At 47.5% G+C, this 27,494-nt stretch overlaps 1 protein-coding gene across 2 annotated transcripts in view; it reads left to right on the forward strand.

Moving 5' to 3' along the window:
* Positions 1-20,940: 20,940 nt before the first annotated feature.
* The window catches only part of TRIP11 (thyroid hormone receptor interactor 11), a 109,107-nt gene continuing 102,553 nt past the window's right edge, over positions 20,941-27,494 (forward strand). The window contains exon 1 of one of the 2 annotated variants that reach the window (XM_063948577.1): positions 20,941-21,226. In XM_063948577.1, the coding sequence (XP_063804647.1) occupies positions 21,088-21,226 (139 nt within the window). In that variant the 5' untranslated portion in view covers positions 20,941-21,087. The remainder of the gene's footprint in view (positions 21,227-27,494) is intronic. The other variant, XM_063948576.1, reaches the window with a different exon arrangement.

Genomic DNA, 27,494 nt, shown 5'->3' on the forward strand with positions numbered 1-27,494 from the left:
GGGGAAAGGTGTTCCATGTGTAAACATGGAACCCCTTTCGTGGCGTGGACCGGGATTTCGATTTTTTATTTTTCTCTTACGTCCCAGGGGATGCTGGGGTCCACATTAGTACCATGGGGTATAGACTGGTCCACCAGGAGCTATTGGCACTTTAAGAGTTTGAGAGTGTGGGCTGGCTCCTCCCTCTATGCCCCTCCTACCAGACTCCGCTTAGAAAATGTGCCCGGAGGAGCCGGTCACAGCTAGGGGAGCTCTACAGAGCTTTTCTGGTAAAGTTTATTTTAGAGTTTATTATTTTACAGCGAGGGACTAAGGGGGGGAGCAGTGTCCGCCCTGCGGGGTCTGAGCCACTATCTCCGCTGACTGGACACTGAGCTCCAGAGGGGACAGATCGTTCCCCGCCGCAGGGGATCGCTCGCCCCAGCAGCCAACCCCTTACAGAGCTGAAGAATCGCTGGCGAGTGAGTCACCGACCCCCCCCTAGCAAGCGGGGGTCTGGTGTGAAGATGGCGGCATCAGGGTAGGAGCGCAGTATTAACTGCGCTCCGGAGGCTCAGCGGTACATAGTGCGACACTGTGAGGGGCGCCCTGAGCTAGCGCCTACACTCTACACTGGTCACAAAGCCTGTCGGGGTTCTGGGATCTCAGCCAGCATAAATCCTCAGGCCAGTATAATCCTATGAAGAGCGGGAAGACAGTGCCATTTTGGGGTCGGAGCTTCTCAGAGCGGACCTAGCTGCATTCAGCGCCATTTTCCTGCCTGCACAACGCTGTCGGTGAAGAGCAGTCCCTCCAGAGCACCTTCAGCTATCTCTTACGGTACCAGGGGGTTGTAGAAGGGGGGGGGGGGCTGCAAAACGGCTGTGTAACCTATTAAGGTGCACAGTCAGCGCTGATAGGGGGTCTCCCTTTATATTAAAAGCGCTGTGTGTGGGTTGGCTCCAATCTCTGCGTCTCTCTTGCCATTCTTGGGGGTGAAACTCTGTCTGCCCTCCCCTGTGTGTGTGTGGAGTGTCTGTGGTCTCCATTAAGCTATGTTCAGGGACACTGTGTCATATGCTGCAGAGGATATGTCCTCTCAGGATGATCCCATTCCATGTAATCAGGATTGCACTGGTTTAGCACAGGTTCCAGCAAGGGAGCCTGAGTGGTTATCCTCTATCAAATCTATGATTTATCAGATTTCAAATAGGGTTGCACAAAATGAATCTGCAACTCAGGCTTTACAGAACTCTATGGCAGTCTGGCCCAGTTCTGGTACATCAGGGCTCCCTGCTGTATATTCACATAAACGTGCTCTTGCACAGATCATGCAGGATGATACGGATTCTGATACTGCAGACAGTGACGGGGATGTGTTGCGGGGGGCAGCATCTCTTGCAAAAAGGGGTGCAGTTGATGATAGAGGCTATTAGGGATGTGTTGAATATTGCTGATACAACACCCGAGCAGGGTGAGGAGGCTTACTGCTTACGTCACTGAAAATAAGAAAGCCTCGCTAACTTTCCCTGCGTCAAAGGAATTAAATGCTATATTTAAAAAAGGCTTGGGAAAACCCGGATAAAAAATTCCAGATACCCTAAAGGGTTCTGGTAGCGTTTCCTTTCCCGGTAGAGGCTAGAAAAAAAATGGGAAAACCCACCTATTGTTGACCCGTCAGTATCCAGACTCTCAAAAAAGGTGGTTTTACCTGTTCCAGGATCTACTGCCTTGAAAGAGCCGGCTGATCGTAAAATTGATAATACGCTCAAATCCATGTACACGGCTTCTGGGGCTGTACTGCGTCCCACTATTGCCAGTGCTTGGATTGCCAAAGCTATAGTAAAGTGGTCAGGCACGTTACTTGAGGGTTTGGATACTATGGAAAAATGTGATGTTGAATTGTTTTTACGTAACATTCAGGATTCGGCAGGATTTCTGGTAGAATCCATGAAAGACCTGGGTTCCATGGCTGCGGGAATTTCCTCCATGTCAGTATCAGCTCGTTGAGGACTGTGGTTGCGTCAGTGGTCTGCCGACGTGGAATCCAGGAGAAGTGTGGAGACCCTACCCTACACAGGTCAGGCTCTCTTTGGGGAAGTGTTAGATGCGTGGATCTCCACGGCTACGGCTGGTAAGTCTCCGTTTCTTCCCTCAGCTGCACCTGCTCCGAAGAAACCCTTATATTCAGTTACATTACAGCCCTTTCGGTCTACCAAGCCCAGAAAGGTGAAGCCGTCCAACACCTTCTTTCGGGGAGGTCGGCCCAAGTCCAAGAAACCTGCGGCTTCAGGTTCCCAGGAACAGAAACCTGCTTCAGGTACACCAAAGTCCTCCACATGATGGTGGACTGCACGCCCCGGAGGTGGGGCTGGTGGGAGCGAGACTCGGACATTTCAGTCATGTCTGGGTGTCCTCCGGCCTGGACCCCTGGGTGCAAGATATTGTGTCCCAGGGGGTACAGGCTGGAATTTCAAAACTCCCTCCTCACCGATTTTTCAAATCAGGCTTGCCAGCTCTGCTGGCAGACAGGACTGTCCTGCAAGAAGCCGTCCAGAAGTTGGTGGAGGCACAGGTCTTTGTGCCAGTACCACCTCATATGCAATACACAGGTTACTATTCAAACTTTTTTGTGGTACCGAAACCGGATGGTTCGGTCAGGCCCATTCTGACCTTAAAATCACTAAACCCCTTTCTGAGGGAGTTCAAGTTCAAAATGGAGTCTCTAAGGGCAGTGATATCAGGTCTGTAGGAGGGGGAATTACTAGTATCCCTGGATATCAAGGATGCGTACCTCCACATTCCGATTTGGCTGCCGCATCAAGCTGATCTTCGATTCGCACTGTTGGTCTGTCACTTTCAGTTCCAGGCCCTCCCATTCGGCCTCTCCACAGTACCGAGGGTTTTCACCAAGGTGATGGCGGAAATGATGATTCTCCTCCGCAGACAGGGGGTGAACATAATTCCGTATTTGGACGATCTGCTGATGAAGGCATCGTCCAAGGAGAAGCTGTTGCGGTCCATAGCACTCACGACCCAGCTTCTCAGGGAACATGGTTGGATCCTGAATCTTCCAAAATCACATTTGGAACCAACCAGGAGGTTGTCCTTTCTGGGAATAATCCTCGACACGGAGGTGCAGAGGGTGTTTCTCCCAGAGGAAAAGGTGTTGGTGATTCAAACGATGGTTCGGGATGTCCTGAAGCCAGCCTGGGTGTCAGTTCATCAGTGCATTCGCCTTCTGGGGAAGATGGTGGCCTCTTACGAGGCTCTGCCGTACGGGAGGTTTCAGACTCGGTCCTTCCAACTAGATCTCCTGGACAAGTGGTCGGGATCCCATCTACACATGCACCAGAGAATACGTCTGTCGCCAAAGGCCAGGATTTCACTCCTCTGATGGCTGCAATTACCTCACCTTCTGGAGGGCCGCAGGGTCGGGATTCAGGACTGGATCCTTCTAACCACGGATGCAAGTCTCCGGGCCTGGGCACAGTCATTCAAGGGTTAACCCCACAAGGAAGGTGGTCGAGTCCGGAAGCCGGACTGCCGATAAACATTCTGGAACTAAGAGCCGCCTACAACGGTATTCTCCAAGCGACCCATCTTCTGAGAAATCGGGCCTTTCAAGTGCAGTCGGACAATGTGACAACAGTGGCTTACATAAACCAACAGGGCGGAACGAAGAGCAGAGCTGCAATGGCGGAGGTAACAAGAATCATCCTCTGGGCAGAAAAACACGCGTTGGCGCTGTCAGCAATCTTTATTCCGGGAGTAGACAACTGGGAAGCAGACTTCCTCAGCAGACACGATCTCCATCCGGGGGAGTGGGGTCTCCATCCGGAGGTGTTCAAGGAGGTAACATCTTTGGGTGTACCCCAGATCGACATGATGGCCTCTCGTCTCAACAATAAGCTTTGTCGGTATTGTTCCAGGTCGAGGGACCCGCAAGCAGTGGCGGTGGATGCCCTAGTGACTCCGTGGGTGTTCCAGTCGGTGTACGTGTTTCCTCCACTTCTACTCATCCCAAGTGTTCTAAAGCTCATAAGGAGAACAAAGGGTTCAAGCGATCCTCATTGCTTCAGACTGGCCAAGAAGGGCTTGCTACACGGATCCTCTGGATCTACTGCAAGAAGAGCCGAGGCCTCTTCCTCTTCGGGAGGACCTGCTGCAGCAGTGGCCATTCGCCTATCAAGACTTACAGTGGCTACGTTTGACGGCATGGAGGTTGCACGCCTGATACTAGCTCGAAAGGGCATTCCGAACAAGGTTATTCCTACCCTGATACAGGTTAGGAAAGGAGTAACGTCTAAACATTACCATCGAATTTGGAAAAAATATGTATCTTGGTGTGAGTCCAAGAAATTTCCTGCGGTGGAGTTTCAACTGGGACGGTTTCTCCACTTCCTACAAGCTGGTGTGGATATGGGCCTGAAGTTGGGATCTGTGAAGGTCCAGATTTTGGCCCTCTCCATTTTCTTCCAGAAACAATTGGCTGCCCTCCCTGAGGGGGAAGGGGGCCCTAATTTGCACACCATAATTAGGTGAGGTGTTACTCTGCTTGAGACTTAATACAGTGTACAGAGGGAAAAAGTAGCAGGTGCACTGTCTCACACTAGCTCAACCTGTAATAACCAGAGGCGTTTAGCATATTCCTGGCCAGGGCTATGAGCTTACCCACTGCACCAAGGTAGCCTCTCAGTGGATAAGTCCCTAACACTAATTACAGGGGTTCAGGGGGAGGGGGGGGGGCAGGGCTCCCCATAGCCACCCAGCCAGACAACCCCAGGGCACCACAAGAGTGATACAGTTGGGGGAAAGGGGATCCATGTGTAAACGTGGATCGGGTTTTTCGTTTTGTTATTTTAATCAAGTACGTGGATTACAAAGATAAGAGGACAGATCTACACCGGATTCTTTGTAAGTATATTTTTTATTTACAGATCCCCCGGGATTCTACTGGACAAGGGGACCGAGGTGCTCCGTGTCAATATAGGTAAGTATATGTGTGTGTGTAAGTTTGCATGGTTCTCCAAGTACCAGCTTGCGGAGAGGCTTGCTGGGACTTGTAGTTCTACATGAAAAAATATTCTTATTTTTAACACAAAGGCCATCACCCCCCCCCCCATCCACCGCCCAGGGATGGGGGGGGGGGCAGCCTCGGGCTTCATCCCTGGCCCTTGGGTGGCTGGAGGGGGGGGGGGACCTCTTGATTGAAGGGGTCCCCACTCCTCCAGTGTTCCCCGGCCAGGGGTGACTAGTGGGGGTAATGCCATGGCCGCAGGGGCCGACATAAAAGTGCCCCCCCCCCCGGCTGTGGCATTATCTCTCTGGCTTATATGAGCCTGGTGCTGGTGTTTAAAATACGGGGGACCCCTACGTTTTTTGGCCCCCATATTTTTTGGACCAGGCGCAGAGCCCGGTGCTGGTTGTTTAAATATGGGGGGGGACCCTATGCAATTTGTCCCCTATATTTTTACAACCAGGACCGGCTCAAAGAGCCCGAGGCTGGTTATACATAAGAGGGGGGCCCCACACAAAATTTTTTACATTTTTTAACCCTTTAAACACTTCTAATCATGCACACAATGAAGCCCTGCACGGATCACACTGACCCGGCCGGGATTCATTGTCTTAAGTCCGGCAATGTTTTACTAATCACTCCTGTAAAACACTGCCAGACATTACGAATGACATCGACATCGGAAAATACAAAATACGACAGCATAGTAAATGACACGTTAAAAAAAAAAAAAAAGTTCCAAATTCACACAACCGATCTCATTCGTGTTTAATCTCCCACCAAATCCCTACAAATACGAACCTTAGTAAATATACCCCCTGGAATTTACTCCAGACCTTTTACCTGCTTAATTGATGATGACATAAAGAGGGAATAGCCCACTCCTGTCCATGAAATAGCTTTTGAGTCAATTGTCCCATTACTTTTGGTCCCTTAAAAAGTGGGAGGCACATATAGAAACCGTAATTCCTACACCGTCCACCTGATTTGGATGTAAATACCCAGAGCCGGCCTTAGGCATATGCAAACTAGGCAAATGCCTAGGGCATTTGGTATGCTTAGGGGCACCAGCAGCTTCTGCTGATTAAAATGATATGCGGCATGCCTATATTCTGTGTGTGACTGTGGCTGTATCTGCATACAAAATGCTACATATATTCCTGGAAATCACTGTAATGTAGCATTTCATATGCAGATACAGCTGCACTGGCATACTTGCCTACCTGACCCTCTCCATGAGGGAGAAAATGCTCTGTTCCTGGACTTTCCTGGTAATGTATGATTGCCATCACCTGTGGTGAGCTAATTAATTGATAAGAAAGGTGTTTCACCACAGGTGGTGGCAATCATACATTACCAGGAAAGTCCAGGAACAGAGCATTTTCTCCCTCATGGAGAGGGGCAGGTAGGCAAGTATGAGCTGCAGTCGCACACAGAATATAGGCATGCTGCATATCATTTTAATCAGCAGAAGCTGCTTGTGCATCCTAGCCACATAGTAATGCAAATAAGATGCATTTTCATAAACAAAAGGCACCCAATGTTAGCAGAGCTGCCAGCTGACTCATGCCAGGCATCTCCTGCAGAACTAGCGGCGGTGCTAGGGGGCACCAGCCAAAATCTTGCCTAGGGCTTCATATTGTTTAGGGCCGGCTCTGTAAATACCCTCAAACTAAAGCGCAAAATCTGCCTTTAAAGCACATCTTGTTTGTTTAATTTCAAATCCATTGTGGTGGTGCATAGAGCCCAAAATATGAGAACTGTGTCAATGTCCCAATATTTATGGACCTAACTGTATGTGGACAGGCAGTAATGTGCAAGATGACGGGTTGAGGGTGACTGGTGACTTGGGCAGGGAGTGAGGGTAGAGTGTAAGTTACAGGGGCAGAGGGTGAGGGTGGAGAGGGTGAGTGACCTGGGCAGGGGGTGAGGGTGGAAGGTGAGTGATCAGGGCAGTGAGTGACCTGGGCAGGGGGTGAGGATGGAGGGTGACAATGCTAAATTCCTTTGTCGTATAAACAACCCTTTATGAAGCTAAGAACACTGTACGCTGTTTACTTAAGAAGTACCGTAATGGTACGCTAGTTGCGTAACGATCGCTCAGCCGTAGGCGAGACGCTCAAGCGTCACGTTCGCTCACGGCCCAGGGATCACAGGACACGTTATTGGCTATGACTAGAGTAATGATTCGCTATGGCGTAGCTTACGCTCGAGACCACGAGGAGGTCACCAGCGGTGCAGACGCTCACAACGCTATACCTTAATGTTTAAACCTTATACCAGAGAAATACACTGAATACCTTAATGTGAGTACAGGGTGTAAGTGCAACCTTGTGTAACCTGACTAACTACAAAGCTGCTTGAGCGTCACCGACGCTCAAGTGAACACTTAACACTATAGAAAATACACAGATACTGGTTTAGGTTCCAAGGCCTATTAACTGTATTATATCTAATATACTTGTAAAAGGGGATAACAGTACAAATGATACACTACAATATAACAGAGACCTCCTAACCACAGAACTAAAATACAAAAAGACAATACTACTCTGACCTAAATGCAATACAATACAATGCTATAATACTATGAGAGATATAAGAGAAAAGAGGAGAGAGAGAGAGAGATAGAGAGAGAGAGCGAGAGATTGGCTCACAGAAAGACAATGATTACGGAGAGAAACTTACGCACAAAGGGTATGATCGCCTGCGCCTCGATATCCAGCTCCCGGCTATCAGCAGATAACCGTTGATGAGAGAGTGAGAGCTGGATGTGGTCGGCCTGCCTATTTATGCCCCGCACACAATGCAATCTCCTGGTCCTACAATCCCATTGTCCATTGGCCGAAGGAATTCGGCCCTGCATCATAACAAAAGGTCATAGGGTGATTCATACAGGTGGGCTGTGACGATTTCCAACAGCTCAGGTGGGTGGGAAACTGGGTTTCCCGCCGCATACCTGAGTATGTGTAAAGAATAGAAATGGACATAAACTTCTTATGTCCATAACTATTCGCACGAGCGATTAATACGCTCCAAACCAACACCGGAATATTGCTAATTAAATACTCTTCCGATGGGTACCAAACACTGCTGTATGATTCCTGTTAGACCCTTCGTACGATATAAAGAGGGATTCCTCAGCTCTGGGACATTGTATTTTAACCAAACTTTCAGAATCTATCAAAGGGACCATGATCTATAAACTACATTAATTGTGAACATTTGTAACGAATGAGTCGCACGCTACGACTACATAAACTCTACCGTAAATACGCATACCGCGCCTGCACGTTATTGCGGGTATGCGCATCCACGGGAGAGCGTACGCACGCGCAGCACGGACCAGTGTGCGGTGCAAATATGGCAACGTGCATGGAGACATTTTTCTGACTTTGACAGTCCACCCTTTGGCAGTCAATAATAACTGCCACAAAACATTTAAGGAGAAAAATGTAAGTCAGGGGTTAATTGATTTCCATGGTTGGGTAGGGGAGGAGAGAGGAGAAGGTGTGAAGAGGGTATGACCTAGTGAGATAGCAGAAGCATGTGTGTATGAATCCATGTTTGGGGGGTCATGTATCATCGTGCCGTACGTGTTGTAAATCAAGCTTCGAGGTATTGCGAAGTATACATTTGAATTCCTTCTTATCCTGTGGTACAGGTCTGTGGATGGGCTGTCAAACTTTACCGAGCTCATTTCGGCTGTGGTTGTAACAAAATGGGGATGCACATTTTAGTTGATGATACATGAATGGGGGAGGTATGTGGTTGCTGATATCTGTGCCTGTATTCCCTATCGTCTATGTGTGTCGTTACCTGAGGGTTGTAGAGATGAAGATAAAGAACACTTACGAAAAATGCAATGATATTCTATGTCAGGGAAATGTACATCTGTTGTTGAAGTTGTGTTCGGTATCTGTTGAGAGTCGTCTTCTTTGCGCTGTTTTGCTCCTTAGGCATGAGCAACAAGCTTTGTCAGTGCCATCAGATTTACAAAAATGTTGGGCTAGCGTGAGTTTAAAAATACTAGGGAAACTGGGGATCCATGGCAAAGTTCATCAAGTGTCCATATTTAAAGTTGTCAAATCTTCTTCTTTGGTCAATCCGTTGTCTGTATACATCTCGTCTCGTCAGCTTCCTCGTCCAAGGGGGTCTTTGTATCTTGGAGAAAAGCAGAAAAACAGGTGAAAGAAACGGACCGTATAATCGCATTTTCATCACATCCTGGTTTCTATCATTGGGTCATAAATCAAATCCAGGTTAATTACGGTTTCCTCATTCCTCAAGCTCATCACTTTTGTACTTTGTTTGCACCTCATTAAAGCCTGCCCGCATCTAAATATCAATCCAATCGATATAACGACACCCAAGATACATAGTAGAAACTTTCCAACATCCATTATGACTCCTTGAGCCCAGTCTCCCAAACCGGAGAACCAATTTCGCGGGTTCAACCATGACACCCAACCAGTCAGCTCATTACCTACAGCAGCAAGGGTGAGATTGTGTTTTCGACGAAATTCCCACTTCAATTGGAGAATATCGTCCATCTTTTGGTCTATGACCTCTACCGGATCCTCGGTGCTATTTGTGATATACGTGCAACACTTTATGCCGTACTGTGTTGCCAATGTAACACAATATCCGCCTGTTACTGCTGTAAGATAATTAAGAACCATCCTATGCTGAACTAGTTCTGTTTTGTAAGCTTGAAGTTCTCTTCCAGTGTATCTAAACGTGTCATCATACATTTCAGTGATATTATCTAACAAATTGGCGAGTGCGGAAATTATCTATAATTCATCACACCTCGAGCGGTGCGAGTGAAATCTAACGCTACCAGAACCTGAATCCCGGTGGATTCATGGATAAGATCAGAGGCCGGATGCTCTAACCTTTCTGACAGTTGTCTTTTAACTCGGTGCTCGTAATGAGTGTGAGTATAAGGAGCTTGGGCACCACGGTGTATGTCCTTCATTTTGTCATGTGTAACAGTCATCACTTCAGGCAATACTTTTCCAATATAACACAATCCTTCAGAGTTTGGGGCAAGCCACTTGTACGCCTTTCTCCCGCATATGAAATATGCATCATCGGGGAGAACATATGGGACGGAGAAGGACATGACCATGTTACAAACCTTCCAGGTGAAATCTCCTGACCCTAATTCTTCCATCTGCTTAATGCACGTATCGGTTTGTACGATATGTGCACAGTATCCTGGTGATACCTCTCCAACTCTAGTAATCCTATTTCCTAAGGTATATCGATACCGGAAAGATTTTCCTCTACTGGCTATATGGCGTACGAGCTCTGTATCTGTAGGCATTCTATCTGCTCTGTGTGAAAAGGTCATGGTAAGGTTGCTCCATGACACTTCCCAATTTCCCGGTTTTCTGGGATTGGAGATGTTAAAACATATGAGGGACCTATCCACATGGTATTGGTGGAGCTTCAAACTAGGAGGGCTGGAGATGTTAAACCTCCGGTCCACCGGTCTCCCACCACTTAGCTCAAGTACCTCCCCTAACGTTAAAGGAAATGGTACTAGCCCTGATTTACTGTGACCCTGAGGTACTTGAGAGCATACCCAACAATCTGTTTGGTTTAACACGTTACCCACTAAGGAGTGATAGTCACTCAATGGATGCCGGTCTATATGGATATTAAAACTAGATTGGCATTTCTTTATGCATCCATCTTCAACCAGATTATCACAGAGCCTACAGATACAATTTTCTTCAGCTAACAATCCATCACAATTTCTTCTATCGGATCGTTTTCTGATACTCGCCTTTGCTTGTTGGTTTGGTTGATCTTGGAAAACTACGCCTCCATCATCATAATCGGAACCCATTCCAGAACCTCTCTCGACCTCTATGGTACTCTCGCCGGAACAGACTGCTCTGGTCAACATCAAAATCCGGATCACAGTCTCTTGGGGCAAGTCCATCTTTGAGGAGGAAATAGAGAAGAATGAGAAGGGGGAAAAAGAAATTTTAAGGGAGAGGGGCTGGGAAGTGGAGAAAAACAATAAAAGGGAGAGGGGAGTCGACAGCTGCTTTCGATCTTCAAGGCTCAGGTGCCGCCTCAGTCCTCCTGGAACAGACACTCCAGTGATACAACCTCTACCGTCTGTTCCTTATCACGGGACTTCTCGGGATCAGCAACCTTCTTGCAGTGGGATGAATGGACCCAAGTCTCTCTCTCAGCAACCTTCAATGCTGTGGTGCTAGTCAATAAGACCTGGTATGGTCCTTCCCATCTATCAATAAGACAACCTGAGCGTAGAAAATTTCGTATCATTACATAATCCCCAGGTTCAATGTCATGACAATTACTATCTGGTAAATCAGGAATCATCAACTTCAGATTATCATTTTGATTCCTCAACTGCTTACTCATGTTAATCAAGTACTTTACAGTTACTTCATTGTTACATTTCAAATCATCCTGAGGGTTAATCATGACATGCGGTTGTCGACCAAACAAGATTTCAAAAGGAGACAGATTAAGAGGGGACCTGGGAGTGGTTCTGATGCTATACAAAACAATGGGTAAAGCTTCTGGCCACGTCAATCCTGTCTCTGCCATTACTTTACTCAATTTATTTTTAATAGTGCTGTTCACTCTTTCGACCTTCGCACTCGCCTGTGGACGGTACGGAGTGTGCAGCTTGCTATCAATACCCATCAACTTACACATTCCTTGAAAGACATCACCTGTAAAATGGGTACCCCTATCACTTTCAATGATTCTAGGGATACCATATCTACATACAAATTCCTGCACAATTTTCTTAGCTGTAAACATAGCGGTATTTGTAGCTGCTGGAAAAGCTTCGACCCAATTCGAGAAAACATCTATACAAACAAGTACATATTTCAAATTTCTACATGGGGGTAATTGAATGAAGTCAATTTGTATTACCTGGAAAGGGCCGCCGGCAGGTGGGATATGGGATGGTTCTGTAGGTATTGCTTTTCCAATATTCTTTCTCAGACAGGTAAGGCATGACATTGCTCTTTTACCCGCATGAGAGGAGAATCCTGGGGCGCACCAGTATGCTCTTACCAATTTGCACATCCCCTCCTTGCCTAGATGAGTCAGCCCGTGAGCTGCTTCAGCCAGACATGGAAGGTATGCCCTGGGGGCCACTGGTTTACCATGTCCATCCGTCCAGAGCCCTGAGGACTCCTGGCCATATCCCTTTGCCTTCCAGACTGCTCTTTCCTGTGTGGAACACAAATTCTGCATCTCACACAACTTCTGTGTGTTGATGGTATTAAATACCATCAACTGTGTGGTGTCTGTCCGTGTGGGGGTAGCAGCTGCAAGCTTTGCGGCTTCGTCTGCTCGGCTGTTACCAAGGGATACTGGGTCTTGGCTATATGTATGTGCTTTACATTTGATAACAGCCACTCTGTCGGGTTCCTGTATCGCTGTTAGAAGCCTTTTTATGTGAGCTGCATGCGCTATCGGTGTACCAGCTGCCGTCATGAAATTTCTGAGACGCCATAGCGCTCCGAAATCATGGACTACCCCGAACGCGTATCTGGAATCGGTGTAGATATTGGCTGACTTACCCTTAGCCAATTCACATGCTCTGGTTAGGGCGACCAGTTCAGCAACCTGGGCTGAGTGAGGTGGGCCTAGCGGTTCCGCTTCTATGGTGTCTTGGTCATCTACGACTGCGTATCCAGTACACAAGTCTCCAGAGTCTGACTGTCTGTGACAACTACCGTCCGTGTAGAACGTGAGTTCTGCATCTTTCAGTGGATTGTCACTGATGTCAGGCCTTGCGGTAAAATTTTGGGTCAAATATTCCATACAATCATGTGTATTTTCCTTTGCATTAAATCCTCCTTCCCCATCACTCTCACCTTCCACCCTTTGTGTCTGACCAGGCACACCTGGGAGAAATGTTGCAGGATTTAATGCACTGCATCTCCTTATGGTGATGTTTACTGGGGCCATTAATGCCAATTCCCATCTTGTAAACCTTGCAGATGAGACGTGTCTGGTTTGGGCAGAATTCAATAAGGCAGATACCGCATGCGGTGTATGGATTGTGAGGTTGTGGCCTAGCACGACATCTTCGCTTTTCGTCACTAGCAATGCCATCGCCGCAACGCTACGCAAGCATGTGGGGAGGGATCGCGCTACCGTGTCTAGCTGGGCGCTGTAGTATGCAATTGGCCTGCTGGCGTCACCGTGTTTTTGTGTTAGTACACCTGCTGCGCACCCAGCACTTTCTGTTCCGTATAGTTCAAAGGGTTTCCCATAGTCTGGCATACCTAGTGCTGGTGCCTGCGTTAGGCACTGTTTGAGTCTCTCAAATGCTGTTTCAGATTCGTCTGTATGCGAAATCCGATCAGGTTTGTTTGAAGAGACCATTTCCTGCAAAGGTAGCGCCAATATGGAAAACCCTGGGATCCAATTACGGCAATACCCACACATTCCTAAAAACGTCCTGATCTGTTGCTGGGTTTGTGGCAGTGTCATGTCTCTAATGGCTTGGATTCTATCAGCGGTCAGGTGTCTCAGTCCTTGTGTTAGACAGTGTCCCAAATATTTTACCTTAGCTTGGCATAATTGCAACTTGTCTTTGGAAACCTTGTGACCGGTGTCTGGAAGATGAAACAGGAGCTGTTTCGTATCCTTCAGAGATGCTTCCAGTGAATCTGAACACAGTAATAAATCGTCCACATACTGTATCAATACTGATCCACTGTCTGGTTGGAAAGACTGTAAACAATCATGCAAAGCCTGAGAAAATATACTTGGACTATCTATGAAACCTTGGGGTAACCGAGTCCACGTGTATTGGACTCCTCTGTATGTGAATGCAAACAAATATTGGCTGTCAGGGTGCAGAGGTACCGAAAAGAAAGCGGAGCAGAGGTCAATAACAGTGAAAAATTTGGCAGTGGGAGGAATTTGCATTAGGATGACAGCTGGATTAGGCACTACGGGGAACTGACTCTCAACTATTTTGTTAATCCCCCTTAGATCCTGCACTAGCCTGTAACCCCTCCCCCCACTCTTTTTAACAGGGAAGATGGGACTATTTGCGGTGCTGGACGTTCTTACTAGAATGCCCTGTTGTAGCAAGCGCTCTATTACGGGAAAAACTCCTAACTCCACCTCTGGCTTCAGAGGATACTGTGGGATTTTTGGAGCTATCCTACCATCTTTTACTTGTACAACTACTGGAGCTACGTTTGCCATTAATCCAGTGTCCTGTCCATCTTTTGTCCACAGTGACTCTGGTATCTGAGATATCATCTCTTCTACTTGGGATGGATTCCTATTTGTCATAATGGAATGTGACATTAATTTTGATGGGGAGTCTAACATGTCTCGTACTTCCTGAGCGTGATTCTCAGGAATGTCCAAGAATACACCTTCAGGAGTACAATAAATGACGCAACCCATTTTACATAGTAAGTCTCTTCCCAGGAGATTGGTTGGTGCCGATGCAGCCAGCAAAAAGGAATGCTTGGTATGCAAAGGCCCTATTGTAATCTCGGCTGGTTTGCTAACAGGGTAGTGCTGGACTACTCCTGTTACTCCCATGGCTGGAATTGTCCTACCAGTGGTTCTCATGCCCACTGTCGAATTTATCACTGACTTGGCCGCCCCTGTGTCTACAAGAAAGTTTAAAGTTTTACCAGCCACATTGATTGCAATCTCTGGTTCGCTTCCAAGACTGGCAATCAACTTAACTGGCTGCAGATTACAGGTATGGCCACACCCCTATTGGGTATGCTGACCTCCCTGAATCCCGCTGGCAGCAACTACTTGTGAGGGAGTTAGCTGGGAACTACCAGAGGCATGCCAATCTCTGTTCGGGGGATATCTTTTTGTTTCCCCTGTATGTGGCTCAAAACTCCGCCTCTGTGGACCCTGCTCCCAATGTCGTGTGTTGTGTTGTTGTCTAGGGGGTTGAAAAGATCTTTGTACATTCTTTGTTCTACATTCTCGTGCAAAGTGTCCCGGTCTGTTACAAGAAAAACATGTTATTACACTTGCCTTACCCACAGGATTCGGTGGTACATACGCAGGCTGCCTTGTGGTCAGCGCCTGTATACTTACGGACATCAACTTATCACTTTGCGATTCCCTGTGCCTAGTGATGTTTCTGTCGTGATCAATAGCAGCCTCTCTCAAGCCGGACACTGACAGACCTCGCCAGCATGGTTGCGTGGTCTGAACCCTAGTCTTTAATGTTTCCTTTAAACCATCCATCAGTACAGATACTGCTACTTCTCGATGGTTTGGGTTGGTCTTAATGTCTTCTATACCAGTGTACTTTGCCATTTCTAATAGTGCCCGGTGAAAATATTCTGTTGCCGTTTCGGACTCCTTTTGCTTAATGGAAAATATTTTATTCCATTTAACAACGGCTGGGAAATACTCCTTTAGCTGTAAATTTATCCTTTTTACATTATCCTTGTTGTACACGTCTGTAAGCGGTACATCTTTATCCAATGCACAGTCAGCTAAAAATTGAGTTGCGTCAACATTGGAAGGTAAACAAGCTCTTAGCAGTATCTGCCAATCCTTGTTGTTGGGTTCTACAGTGTTACCTAGATCCCTGATGTATTTTTGGCTAGCAACTAAATCCTTTCTGGGGTCAGGAAATTCGGACACTATTGTTCTTAATTCCATTCTGGAAAATGGAGTGTACATGGCAATGTTCCTTATGGGAGTGGCTCCAGACACATCTGTTTTTCCATTGGGAACTGCTATTACCCTTACAGGAGCAATTCTAACAGCCTCTTCCTGTGTAGATTCTACAGCTTGTTGTGGTACAATTGTTTCAGTGTAGTGCATGGTGCCGTACTTACCCGTTGACACGACCTCACCTATCCCTCCGCTAGGGGCTTTCACTAATCTCGTGGGTGTCGCTGTGCCTACTGTGGTCTCTGCTATGGTGGCTGCAAGAGAGAGAGCTGAAATTGTTGCTGAATCGTCTTCTTGATCACACTCCTGAGGAAGGTTCAAAACAGGGTACATCTTGCACGGGTTAATACTTGCATGAGTTATTTGGTTAACATCATTAACATTTACAGTGTTACTAAGAGTTTGTGTTTTACAACCCAGTGCGTTTCTCTCCGCAGTCAACTTCTCTCCTGCAATGTATGGTGGAGGAGGAGCTGTGGCAATCAACTTCCTGACTGCCCCAGATCCTGCCGCCAGAGCCAAACCTCTCTGTATCTCACCTTCCTGGTGCCATAACTGTAAATAATCATGATGTTGAATTCGTCTCTTTGCTGATTTTACGAGACATATCCTCCTCCTTAAATTTTGTAACACTTCTGGACTGAAGCTACCTATTCTTGGGAATTTGTCCCTGTCTTGTACAGTCATTCTCTCCCATTCATCACATAAAGATTCGGTGTGAATTCCATATTTTTCACACATTACATATCGTGCCGACCCAACTGGTCGGTTCACAGAATCAACCTGAACCAGGGTTGATCGCCCCCTACCTGAACAAATGGCCCCCATAATCTGCAGGCGTTGCTTATTCCTCCTTGAATATCAAGGCTTTCAGCGAACCCTTACAAACAAACCAAGATGTCCTTGGGCAGGCCGGCGGTGGTGGTTTATCAAGTACCCCACTTACTTCTCGCCCACGTTGGCCAGTACTGCAATCACTGTAACCAGAGCTGCTGTACCCAACCTAGGGCCCCTGTGAACCTTTATTTACTGGAACATATGAGGGTTACCCGCAGGACACTTACTCTTTCCAGTAAAGTTGGGGTTGTTAGATAGTTCCTGAGTGACCAGCGAACTTCCCTTCCAAAAATAAAAAATTACACAAATCACGTCAGAATGTACAGATAGCGTTTGTGACCACTTTACTCTAATGGTATTAGGTCAGATTACTAACTACTGCACACAATAACGTGCGGTCCAATCGTTCAGTATACGAGCACTACTTGTCATGTACTGAAAGATCAATGGAATCTATGTTTCCGGCTGCGATTCCTTCAGCCAGAGCTTGTATGGCCTATATGGGTTCTGCACCAACACCCCAGGCGTTGTGCCACTGGACTTTTATAGCGGACCTTTTACCTTACGACCTCCTGGTCTTGTTACCTTATGACCTCCTGGTCTTGTTACCTTATGGTCCGCTATACTCTAATGCTCAAATATTATTTAACCAGGGATGCCTCCCTAGCCACCGTATATGTCACTTACACGTATGTCCCTTGACGAGTACCCGGCTTTCCTTTTGGTTCCACCTTGAAGTTATATAAACTTTTGTATACAAAACACACTCACTCAACACAAGCACACTTTTGTTTCTATATCTATTTCTGCGCAGAAATTGTCTTTAGGCCAAAAGTGTTACCAATTAGGAGCAGGATCTGTTAAACTGAATTTCAGATTTTCCAAAAATAGATTTGCGTTATTTACCGTGTCGCGTTATCTACCGCTGTGCGTTACTTATCGCCTTGCGCTAATTATCGCTTTGCGCTAATTCAACTTTTTCACAACTTGAGCTACGTGGGCGTAACCGGACGCTACGTTGCGTAATGAACGCTGCGTGCGTCTGCCTTTTGGATTGCGTACGCTAGTCTTTGTTAGCGACACGTGTACGCAATGCAAAGGATCCACCGTAACACAATATATATTTTTATCAATGTAAATGATCCCTGATCATCTACCGCAATCCACACTGACTGCCTTGTATCTCAGACAAACCGTGTGTTTGTTCTATACTTTAACTATTACCTCTACTATGAAATAACAGCAAATCTCTTTTTAGCACTTTCTATCAACTATAAAATTTGGCAAACAGGAATAGTGATATACGAAAATGAAACAGAAAATGCAGATATATGTATGCGTGCGTGTATACGCAAGACAGAAGAGAAATAAAACAGTTTTAAAAGACACAAGCGTTTTGTTCTTACTTCCGGTTACCGGGTTCCTTCAGCACTCTTTATCTAAGCGAAGCAGACGCTTATCCCGCCAGCACTATGAGACAATCTCCCACCCTTTGCTGGGGGATAATGTCTGCTGATCTACCTAGTGCAGATGTGAGAAGTATAGGACGAGTCCCCAATTGACAATGCTAAATTCCTTTGTCGTATAAACAACCCTTTATGAAGCTAAGAACACTGTACGCTGTTTACTTAAGTAGTACCGTAATGGTACGCTAGTTGCGTAACGATCGCTCAGCCGTAGGCGAGACGCTCAAGCGTCACGTTCGCTCACGGCCCAGGGATCACAGGACACGTTATTGGCTATGACTAGAGTAATGATTCGCTATGGCGTAGCTTACGCTCGAGACCACGAGGAGGTCACCAGCGGTGCAGACGCTCACAACGCTATACCTTAATGTTTAAACCTTATACCAGAGAAATACACTGAATACCTTAATGTGAGTACAGGGTGTAAGTGCAACCTTGTGTAACCTGACTAACTACAAAGCTGCTTGAGCGTCACCGACGCTCAAGTGAACACTTAACACTATAGAAAATACACAGATACTGGTTTAGGTTCCAAGGCCTATTAACTGTATTATATCTAATATACTTGTAAAAGGGGATAACAGTACAAATGATACACTACAATATAACAGAGACCTCCTAACCACAGAACTAAAATACAAAAAGACAATACTACTCTGACCTAAATGCAATACAATACAATGCTATAATACTATGAGAGATATAAGAGAAAAGAGGAGAGAGAGAGATAGAGAGAGAGAGAGAGAGAGAGAGATTGGCTCACAGAAAGACAATGATTACGGAGAGAAACTTACGCACAAAGGGTATGATCGCCTGCGCCTCGATATCCAGCTCCCGGCTATCAGCAGATAACCGTTGATGAGAGAGTGAGAGCTGGATGTGGTCGGCCTGCCTATTTATGCCCCGCACACAATGCAATCTCCTGGTCCTACAATCCCATTGTCCATTGGCCGAAGGAATTCGGCCCTGCATCATAACAAAAGGTCATAGGGTGATTCATACAGGTGGGCTGTGACGATTTCCAACAGCTCAGGTGGGTGGGAAACTGGGTTTCCCGCCGCATACCTGAGTATGTGTAAAGAATAGAAATGGACATAAACTTCTTATGTCCATAACTATTCGCACGAGCGATTAATACGCTCCAAACCAACACCGGAATATTGCTAATTAAATACTCTTCCGATGGGTACCAAACACTGCTGTATGATTCCTGTTAGACCCTTCGTACGATATAAAGAGGGATTCCTCAGCTCTGGGACATTGTATTTTAACCAAACTTTCAGAATCTATCAAAGGGACCATGATCTATAAACTACATTAATTGTGAACATTTGTAACGAATGAGTCGCACGCTACGACTACATAAACTCTACCGTAAATACGCATACCGCGCCTGCGAGTGCACGTTATTGCGGGTATGCGCATCCACGGGAGAGCGTACGCACGCGCAGCACGGACCAGTGTGCGGTGCAAATATGGCAACGTGCATTGAGACATTTTTCTGACTTTGACAAGGGGGTGAGTGACCTGGGCAGTGGGTGAGGATGGAAGGTGAGTGACACGATCAGGGCAGTGAGTAACCAGGGAGGGGGTGAGTGACCTGTGCAGGGGGTGAGGATGGAGGGGGTGAGTGACCTGGGCAGGGGGTGAGGATGGAGGGGGTGAGTGACCTGGGCAGTGGGTGAGGGTGGAAGGTGAGTGATCAGGGCAGTGAGTGACCAGGGAGGGGGTGAGGGTGGAAGGTCAGTGATCAGGGCAGTGAGTGACCAGGGAGGGGGTGAGTGACCAGGGCAGGGGGTGAGGGTGGAAGGTGAGTGATCAGGGCAGGGGGTGAGGGTGGAGGGGGTGAGTGACCAGGGCAGGGGGTGAGGGTGGAAGGTGAGTGACCTGGGCAGGGGGTGAGGGTGGAAGGTGAGTGATCAGGGCAGTGAGTGACCAGGGCAGGGGGTGAGGGTGGAGGGGGTGAGTGACCTGGGCAGTGGGTGAGGATGGAAGGTGAGTGATCAGGGCAGTGAGTGACCAGGGAGGGGGTGAGTGACCTGTGCAGGGGGTGAGGATGGAGGGGGTGAGTGACCTGGGCAGGGGGTGAGGATGGAGGGGGTGAGTGACCTGGGCAAGTGGGTGAGGGTGGAAGGTGAGTGATCAGGGCAGGGGGTGAGGGTGGAGGGGGTGAGTGACCAGGGCAGCGGGTGAGGGTGGAAGGTGAGTGATCAGGGCAGTGAGTGACCAGGGAGGGGGTGAGTGACCAGGGCAGGGGGTGAGGGTGGAAGGTGAGTGATCAGGGCAGGGGGTGAGGGTGCAGGGGGTGAGTGACCAGGGCAGCGGGTGAGGGTGGAAGGTGAGTGATCAGGGCAGTGAGTGACCAGGGAGGGGGTGAGTGACCAGGGCAGGGGGTGAGGGTGGAAGGTGAGTGACCAGGGCAGGGGGTGAGGGTGGAGGGGGTGAGTGACCTGGGCAGGGGGTGAGGGTGGAGGGGGTGAGTGACCTGGGCAGGGGGTGAGGGTGGAAGGTGAGTGATCAGGGCAGGGGGTGAGGGTGGAAGGTGAGTGATCAGGGCAGGGGGTGAGGGTGGAGGGGGTGAGTGACCTGGGCAGGGGGTGAGGGTGGAAGGTGAGTGATCAGGGCAGGGGGTGAGGGTGGAAGGTGAGTGATCAGGGCAGTGAGTGACCAGGGCAGGGGGTGAGGGTGGAAGGTGAGTGATCAGGGCAGGGGGTGAGGGTGGAGGGGGTGAGTGACCAGGGGAGGGGGGTGAGGGTGGAGGGGGTGAGTGACCTGGGGTGGGGTGGGTGAGGATGGAGGGGGTGAGTGACCGGGGGAGGGGGTAAGTACTCTGAGCTGTGGCCCTGTCATGCTGCACCCCCGGGTTACACAGCACAGCGGCTGCGGCACTACAGATGTCAGCATGCCTGTGGAGGAGCGGCGCTGTCCCGGCATGCACCCGGCTCGGACACGTCATCACCATAGAGAGGCTCCTGTGTGATGATGATGATGGCGGCGTTGAGGTGGCAGGGACCGGGCCGGCGCTGAATAGCGGAGCGGGCAGCGCGGCCTGGCACAGGAAGGACGGGGCGCTGACACCGCGGGGATCCGGCCATGGCTTCCTGGTTCGGGGGTCTGGGCTCCGGCCTGGGCCAGTCCCTGGGACAAGTGGGGGGCAGCCTGTCCTCCCTGACCGGCCAGATCTCCACCTTCACCAAGGACATGTTACTGGAGGGGGCGGAGGAGCTGCCGGGTGAGAGGCCGGGTGTCTGACCCGCCATAGTGTGTGTGTCACATCTTCCATAGTGTGTGTGTCTTACCTGCTATAGGGTCTGTTACCTGCTATAGGGTCTGTGTTACATGCTATAGGGTCTCTGTGTGTGTCTTACCTGCTATGGGGTATGTGTTACATGCTATGGGGTCTGTGTTACATGCTATAGGGTCTGTGTGTGTTTCTTACCTGCTAAGAGGTCTGTGTTACATGCTATAGGGTCTGTGTGTGTCTTACCTGCTATAGGGTCTGTGTTACATGCTATAGGGTCTGTGTGTGTCTTACCTGCTATAGGGTCTGTGTTACATGCTATAGGGTATGTGTTACATGCTATGGGGGGGGGGGGGTGTGTGTGTGTGTGTGTGTGTGTGTGTGTGTGTGTGTGTGTGTGTGTGTCTTACCTGCTAATGGGTCTGTGTTACATGCTATAGGGTCTGTGTGTGTGTGTCTTACCTGCTAAGGGGTCTGTTACATGCTATAGGGTCTGTGTTACATGCTATAGGGTCTGTGTGTGTGTCTTACCTGCTAAGGGGTCTGTGTTACATGCTATAGGGTCTGTGTGTGTGTGTGTGTGTGTGTGTGTGTGTGTGTGTGTGTGTGTGTGTGTGTCTTACCTGCTAAGGGGTCTGTGTTACATGCTATAGTGTGTGTGTGTGTGTGTGTGTGTGTGTGTGTCTTACCTGCTAAGGGGTCTGTGTTACATGCTATAGGGTCTGTGTGTGTGTGTGTGTGTGTGTGTGTGTGTGTCTTACCTGCTAAGGGGTCTGTGTTACATGCTATAGGGTATGAGCCCCATGGATTACATGCAATAGGACCTGTGCGATATACTCTGTAGGGTCTTTATATTATGCGCTATGTGGTCTGATCTCTGTATGTTACACACTATAGGGTCTGTATGTTTCATGCTGTAGGGTCTGTGTATTATACGTATAGGGGCTGACATCTGTGTTTCACATGCTATAGAGGCTGAGCTCAGTATGTTACATGTTATAGGGCCTGACATCTCTGTATTACATGCTATAGGGCTTTAACACCATATGTGTGTTACATCCTATGTGCTCTGAACCTGGTGTGACACTTGCTATAAGGTCTGAGACCTGTGTATTACAGGGTCTTATACTAGAGGAATAGATGTGAAGCGCCCTTCACTGGTCACCTCATTATAAATTCCATGGTGAGGGTAATATTGTATGAACGCCTATAGATCCACCATGTGACTCACCCAGTGTTGGTGCACTATTACCACCATAGTATTAATAGGAATGCCAGTCCCATAGACCTCACAGATATGTATATCCCGCAGCAATGAGCTCTCTTGGTATTGCTCTTCTAATAGAAGTTCTTCACTTTCTGCACATCCATCATCACGTCCTAATTTGATCTCATCATCTTACATGTAATGGACATCACCCATACGTCACACATGCATATGTTTTTTTAATTGGTTACATTTGCGAACTATAGTAAATCAAATGAGTATAGCCTCCCACCAGATGGCACGCTTGAAAAATGCTACATGTTAGTAGCCAAAACATGTTGTAGCGTTCACTGTAGGTGCTGTCAGGGTGGAGGGTCTATTTTAATTTTTGAAGTGCTACATTTTATACGTGATGTGTCGCTGCAGTAGCTGTAGTGATACATTACTGTACGTCCAAAATGTCCATCAAATGTAAAATATGCCCTCCTCCCTGACCAGCACCCTGCACCTAGAGTGACTACTATGTTAGTGATAGGAGGTCATGACGGCAATCTGAGGTAGGCATGCCAGCTGTTTGGGAGTTTTGGCAAGATGTATAAAGGAGAGAGATTAAGTACTAGCCAATCAGCTCCTAACGCCCATGTTACATTCTGCATTTGAAAATGCAGAGAGAGAGGTATATCGGCACACTACTGATACTACATACTAATAGTAAGCCCCAATTTTGTGGTTTAATTCTTGAGTTGAGTCAATGGGGGTGCAGGCCAAATCCAACCAAATTAGGTATATCAAAAGAGGACGGGAACAAGGGGTTGTTTTTGATGGGTGCACAAATACAAGAGTATTTCTTGGAATCATTGAAGCCTTATAAAATATTACCTTTAATATCCTCAATCTAAAAATATCAGTTTTTCAACCATGATTAAGCTGTTTGTACAGTGAAACGTGCACGTAGACGTTTCAACAGGGTCCTCTATGTACTGTACTTAATAATGTGTATATTATTATTTGTACGAACATAAGATTAAGATTGGACTGGTATCTAGATTGCACAGGGCGGCTGATGCCGCAAATTAGTTAATCAGTCAAAGGAGATGCATTTATTACAGGGCTTTACCACCTCTGAATAGGTTTAATTGAGGCATCCTAAACCATCTATTATTTAATTAACTTGATGTCACAGTGTGCTCACAATGGGGGTAATGCAGAGTTGATTGCAGCAGCAAATTTGTTAGCAGTTGGGCAAAACCATGTGCACTGCAGGTGGGGCAGATATAATGTGCAGAGAGAGTTAGATTTGGGTGGGTTATATTGTTTCTGTGCAGGGTAAATACTGGCTGCTTTATTTTTACACTGCAATTTAGATTTCAGTTTGAACACACCCCACCCAAATCTAACTCTCTCTGCACATGTTATATCTGCCCCACCTGCAGTGCACATGGTTTTGCCCATTTGCTAACAAATTTGCTGCTGCGATCAGATCTGAATTAGACCCTATGTGCTCAGATTTCCACGCATGTTCATTATGTATGCATCCTGTGGCATTTGCGCTGCGCAGAGCATATGCATGGCGTAACACCTGTTCCAAGTCATGTGCATCTTTGCTTGCATCTCAGCAAGTATCACATGTTACATCTGCCCCACCTGCAGTGCAAATGGTTTTGCCCAACTGCTAACAAATTTGCTGCTACGATCAACTCTGAATTACCCCCCAATGTGTTTTACCTGATGTACCTATAGAGGTTTGCACCATGACAATAGTGAGACTGACCAATAGGCACTAAACGGGGGGAGGGGGGGGGATAATTTTTATACCTTACAGCTCAGCTGCCTTTAAACATTGCCCGGTAGCAAACATTCTGGCCAGTGAAACCACAGACGTGCTATATGACCTAATTACCCCCAAGTAGCTTCTAAGAAGGTAGCCCCTATTATTCTTTTTAAATAATAAACGCAGTGTTCTAATGTGCCCCTAATATGCTATATCTAATATTGTGATTACATTGTGGATATTAATACAGCAGTGAAACTGATACACCAGCACCAATGGAGAGACTTCAAGCTAACTAGTAATGTGAAGGATATTAACACCGAACGGTACAGCTACATTTGAACAGCATTTAATGTTGTAGTTGATAATATCTGTCACATAATAAATGTACGTTGAATGAAATGATGGTTTGACAGTTGTATAACACAATAAACATGGTTACTAACCATCTGTTAGATTGAATCATATCCGTGTATAACAGACTTAAAGGGGTATCCAATTAGAGAGAAAACAACTTCGGGTTGTTTTTCACACTTTTTTTCTGATGTTTCACTGATATTTGTTTACAGGCTAAGAATCACAGGTTCAGTGAAACGTGTGCATTTGGTAGAAACAGCCCCATTTTTGCATAAAATTGGGACTGTTTCTGGGGATTTTGTGGCAGGTGAAACAAAATCCTCGATAAACGAGGCGACCTGCGGTTTCCCTTGCCCGCTACTGCAGGGGGGGGGGGGGGCGGCGGCACTTGGCGCTGTGACCCACATCCTCCATCTTCCCCCGCCAGCAGTCACATGACGGGGGAGCGGTCATGTGACCAGGGGGGAGCCCGAGATGCAGCGTTGCATCGGGAGTTGTCAGGAGCCGGCACCTAGTGCAGCAACAGCTAATAGGATAGCCCCGGTAACTGACCAGGCCTAATTGGATATCCCCCTTATTATTCATAATATCCCTGTCATGGGGAAACACGAGTAATCAGTGCTGGCTACTATGTGCCTACTAAAGAAAGGACTTGATCTATGGGACTGTATTCCTAACCCATAGAAGGAGATAGAAGGTCTTTAATCATCCTCCTTGACGGATATAAATATCCTTCGTTCTATTCTATTCACCCTAGATCTCCTAATAGCAGGTGATATTATTAGATCTGGGGCATTAATATACATGATTGCCAGCATTTTATTATCATATGGAATTCATACTGATATACAGATGGCGCCTCGCTGATCTAGCCTTCACTGCTGCACCTAGGTGCACCAAGGTTTATTAGCATAAGCCTTTTATCTATTGTTCTCAGCTGCAATACAATACAGAGAGAATAATACAGCAGGGGATTAAGGGGCCTATTTAACACCATCAGCTTCTAGGATGCGGATGACAGGTGATAAAATCGCCCCAACTCGCACTGCGATAATTGACTACATCGCAGGGATGTATCAATTATCGCGTGCAGGGACAGAGCTTGTGGTCAAGCTCTGTCCCTGCGATGATACTCCGCAGCATCATCAGGGTATTTTTCGGAAAAAATACTACGATGTCCTGCTGCACCCATCCCCCGTCGCGACTACCCCCGTGCGCCGTGGCCCCCCCCCCCCTAGAAAAACAATATACTCACCAGTCCAGGGAGCCGGTCCACGCTGTTCCTGCTGGGCTGCCCGGCGCCGGATCCTGTGCGCTGCGGTGACCCCCGGTGCTGTAAAGTGCGCTGCCGCTTTGTAGCGTCACTTTACTTCACCGGGGTCACTTTGCAGCACATGGGGGACCCAGCGCCCGGCAGTGCTCACCGGAGCAGCGGACTCCGGCTCCCTGGACAGGTGAGTATGGTTTTTATTGGTTTTTTTTTTACACTGTGATCAGCTCTCCATCGGAGACACACATAGCTGATCTCTCTGCCGGGTCCCTGCTCAGCTTTTTCTGCCAGGGGCAGGGAAAGCTGGTCAAAAGGGTGCACATCGCAGTGCTGCCCGGTGATTACTCCAGCCTGAGCTGGCGAGATTATCACAGGGCACACTGCGGTATTTTTTCCCCCTTTTTTTTTTTTTTAGTAAGTTCGTCCACATCACATTTCCCATTATAAGTATGAGGAATGTGATGCGGGTTACTAAAAAAAAAAAAAAGTGAATTAAAGGGTTTGGAGCAGTTTTCCATGAAAACTGCTCCAAATGCCCTTTATTACATTCAGGTGATACTAAAACAATGTGAAAATGGGTGTTTTCTGTTTTCACACCCTTTTCACATTATTTTATAAAAAAAACCCTAAATCATTACAGCAGGGGATTAAGTCTGACTGCCCTGGTTCAATTACTCCTATTAAAGGGATAGATGAGCATGGCTCCATCTGTACAACATGACTTCTACACCACTAGTATGAGATTCTATGTAGACTAGAGTGAGCGCTGTATACCACTACATTATAAAAGGTAACAATTGTTGCTATTTAATAACAGCTGCTGTTCACTGTTACATATTGAGGCTTTTGATACATATATCCAGCACTGCTGTAATAATTTAGATACATTTAATAATATTACAAATCCACCTGCTAGGGAGGAGGGGTGTAATAAATAAACACATTCACTGGGAAAATATACATTTTTTCTCTGACGTCCTAGTGGATGCTGGGAACTCCGTAAGGACCATGGGGAATAGCGGCTCCGCAGGAGACAGGGCACATCTAAAGAAAGCTTTAGGATCACCTGGTGTGCACTGGCTCCTCCCCCTATGACCCTCCTCCAAGCCTCAGTTAGATTTTCTGTGTCCGACGAGAAGGGTGCACACTAGGGGCTCTCCTGAGCTCTTTGTGAAAGTTTTAGTTTAGGTTTATTATTTTCAGTGAGACCTGCTGGCAACAGGCTCACTGCATCGAGGGACTAAGGGGAGAAGAAGCGAACTCACCTGCGTGCAGAGTGGATTGGGCTTCTTAGGCTACTGGACATTAGCTCCAGAGGGACGATCACAGGTTCAGCCTGGATGGGTCACCGGAGCCGCGCCGCCGGCCCCCTTACAGAGCCAGAAGAGCGAAGAGGTCCGGAAAAATCGGCGGCAGAAGACTTTCCTGTCTTCAGATAAAGGTAGGCGCACAGCACCGCAGCTGTGCGCCATTGCTCTCAGCACACTTCACACTCCGGTCACTGAGGGTGCAGGGCGCTGGGGGGACAGCGCCCTGAGACGCAATAAACCTTTTATGGCTAAAATAAATGCATCACATATAACTCCTGGGCTATATGGATGCATTTAACCCCTGCCAAAACATACAAGAAAACGGATGATAAGGACGCCGAGAA

Source organism: Pseudophryne corroboree, chromosome 12 (genome assembly GCF_028390025.1).
Source record: "Pseudophryne corroboree isolate aPseCor3 chromosome 12, aPseCor3.hap2, whole genome shotgun sequence".
In the NCBI taxonomy this organism is placed as follows: Eukaryota; Metazoa; Chordata; class Amphibia; order Anura; family Myobatrachidae; genus Pseudophryne; species Pseudophryne corroboree.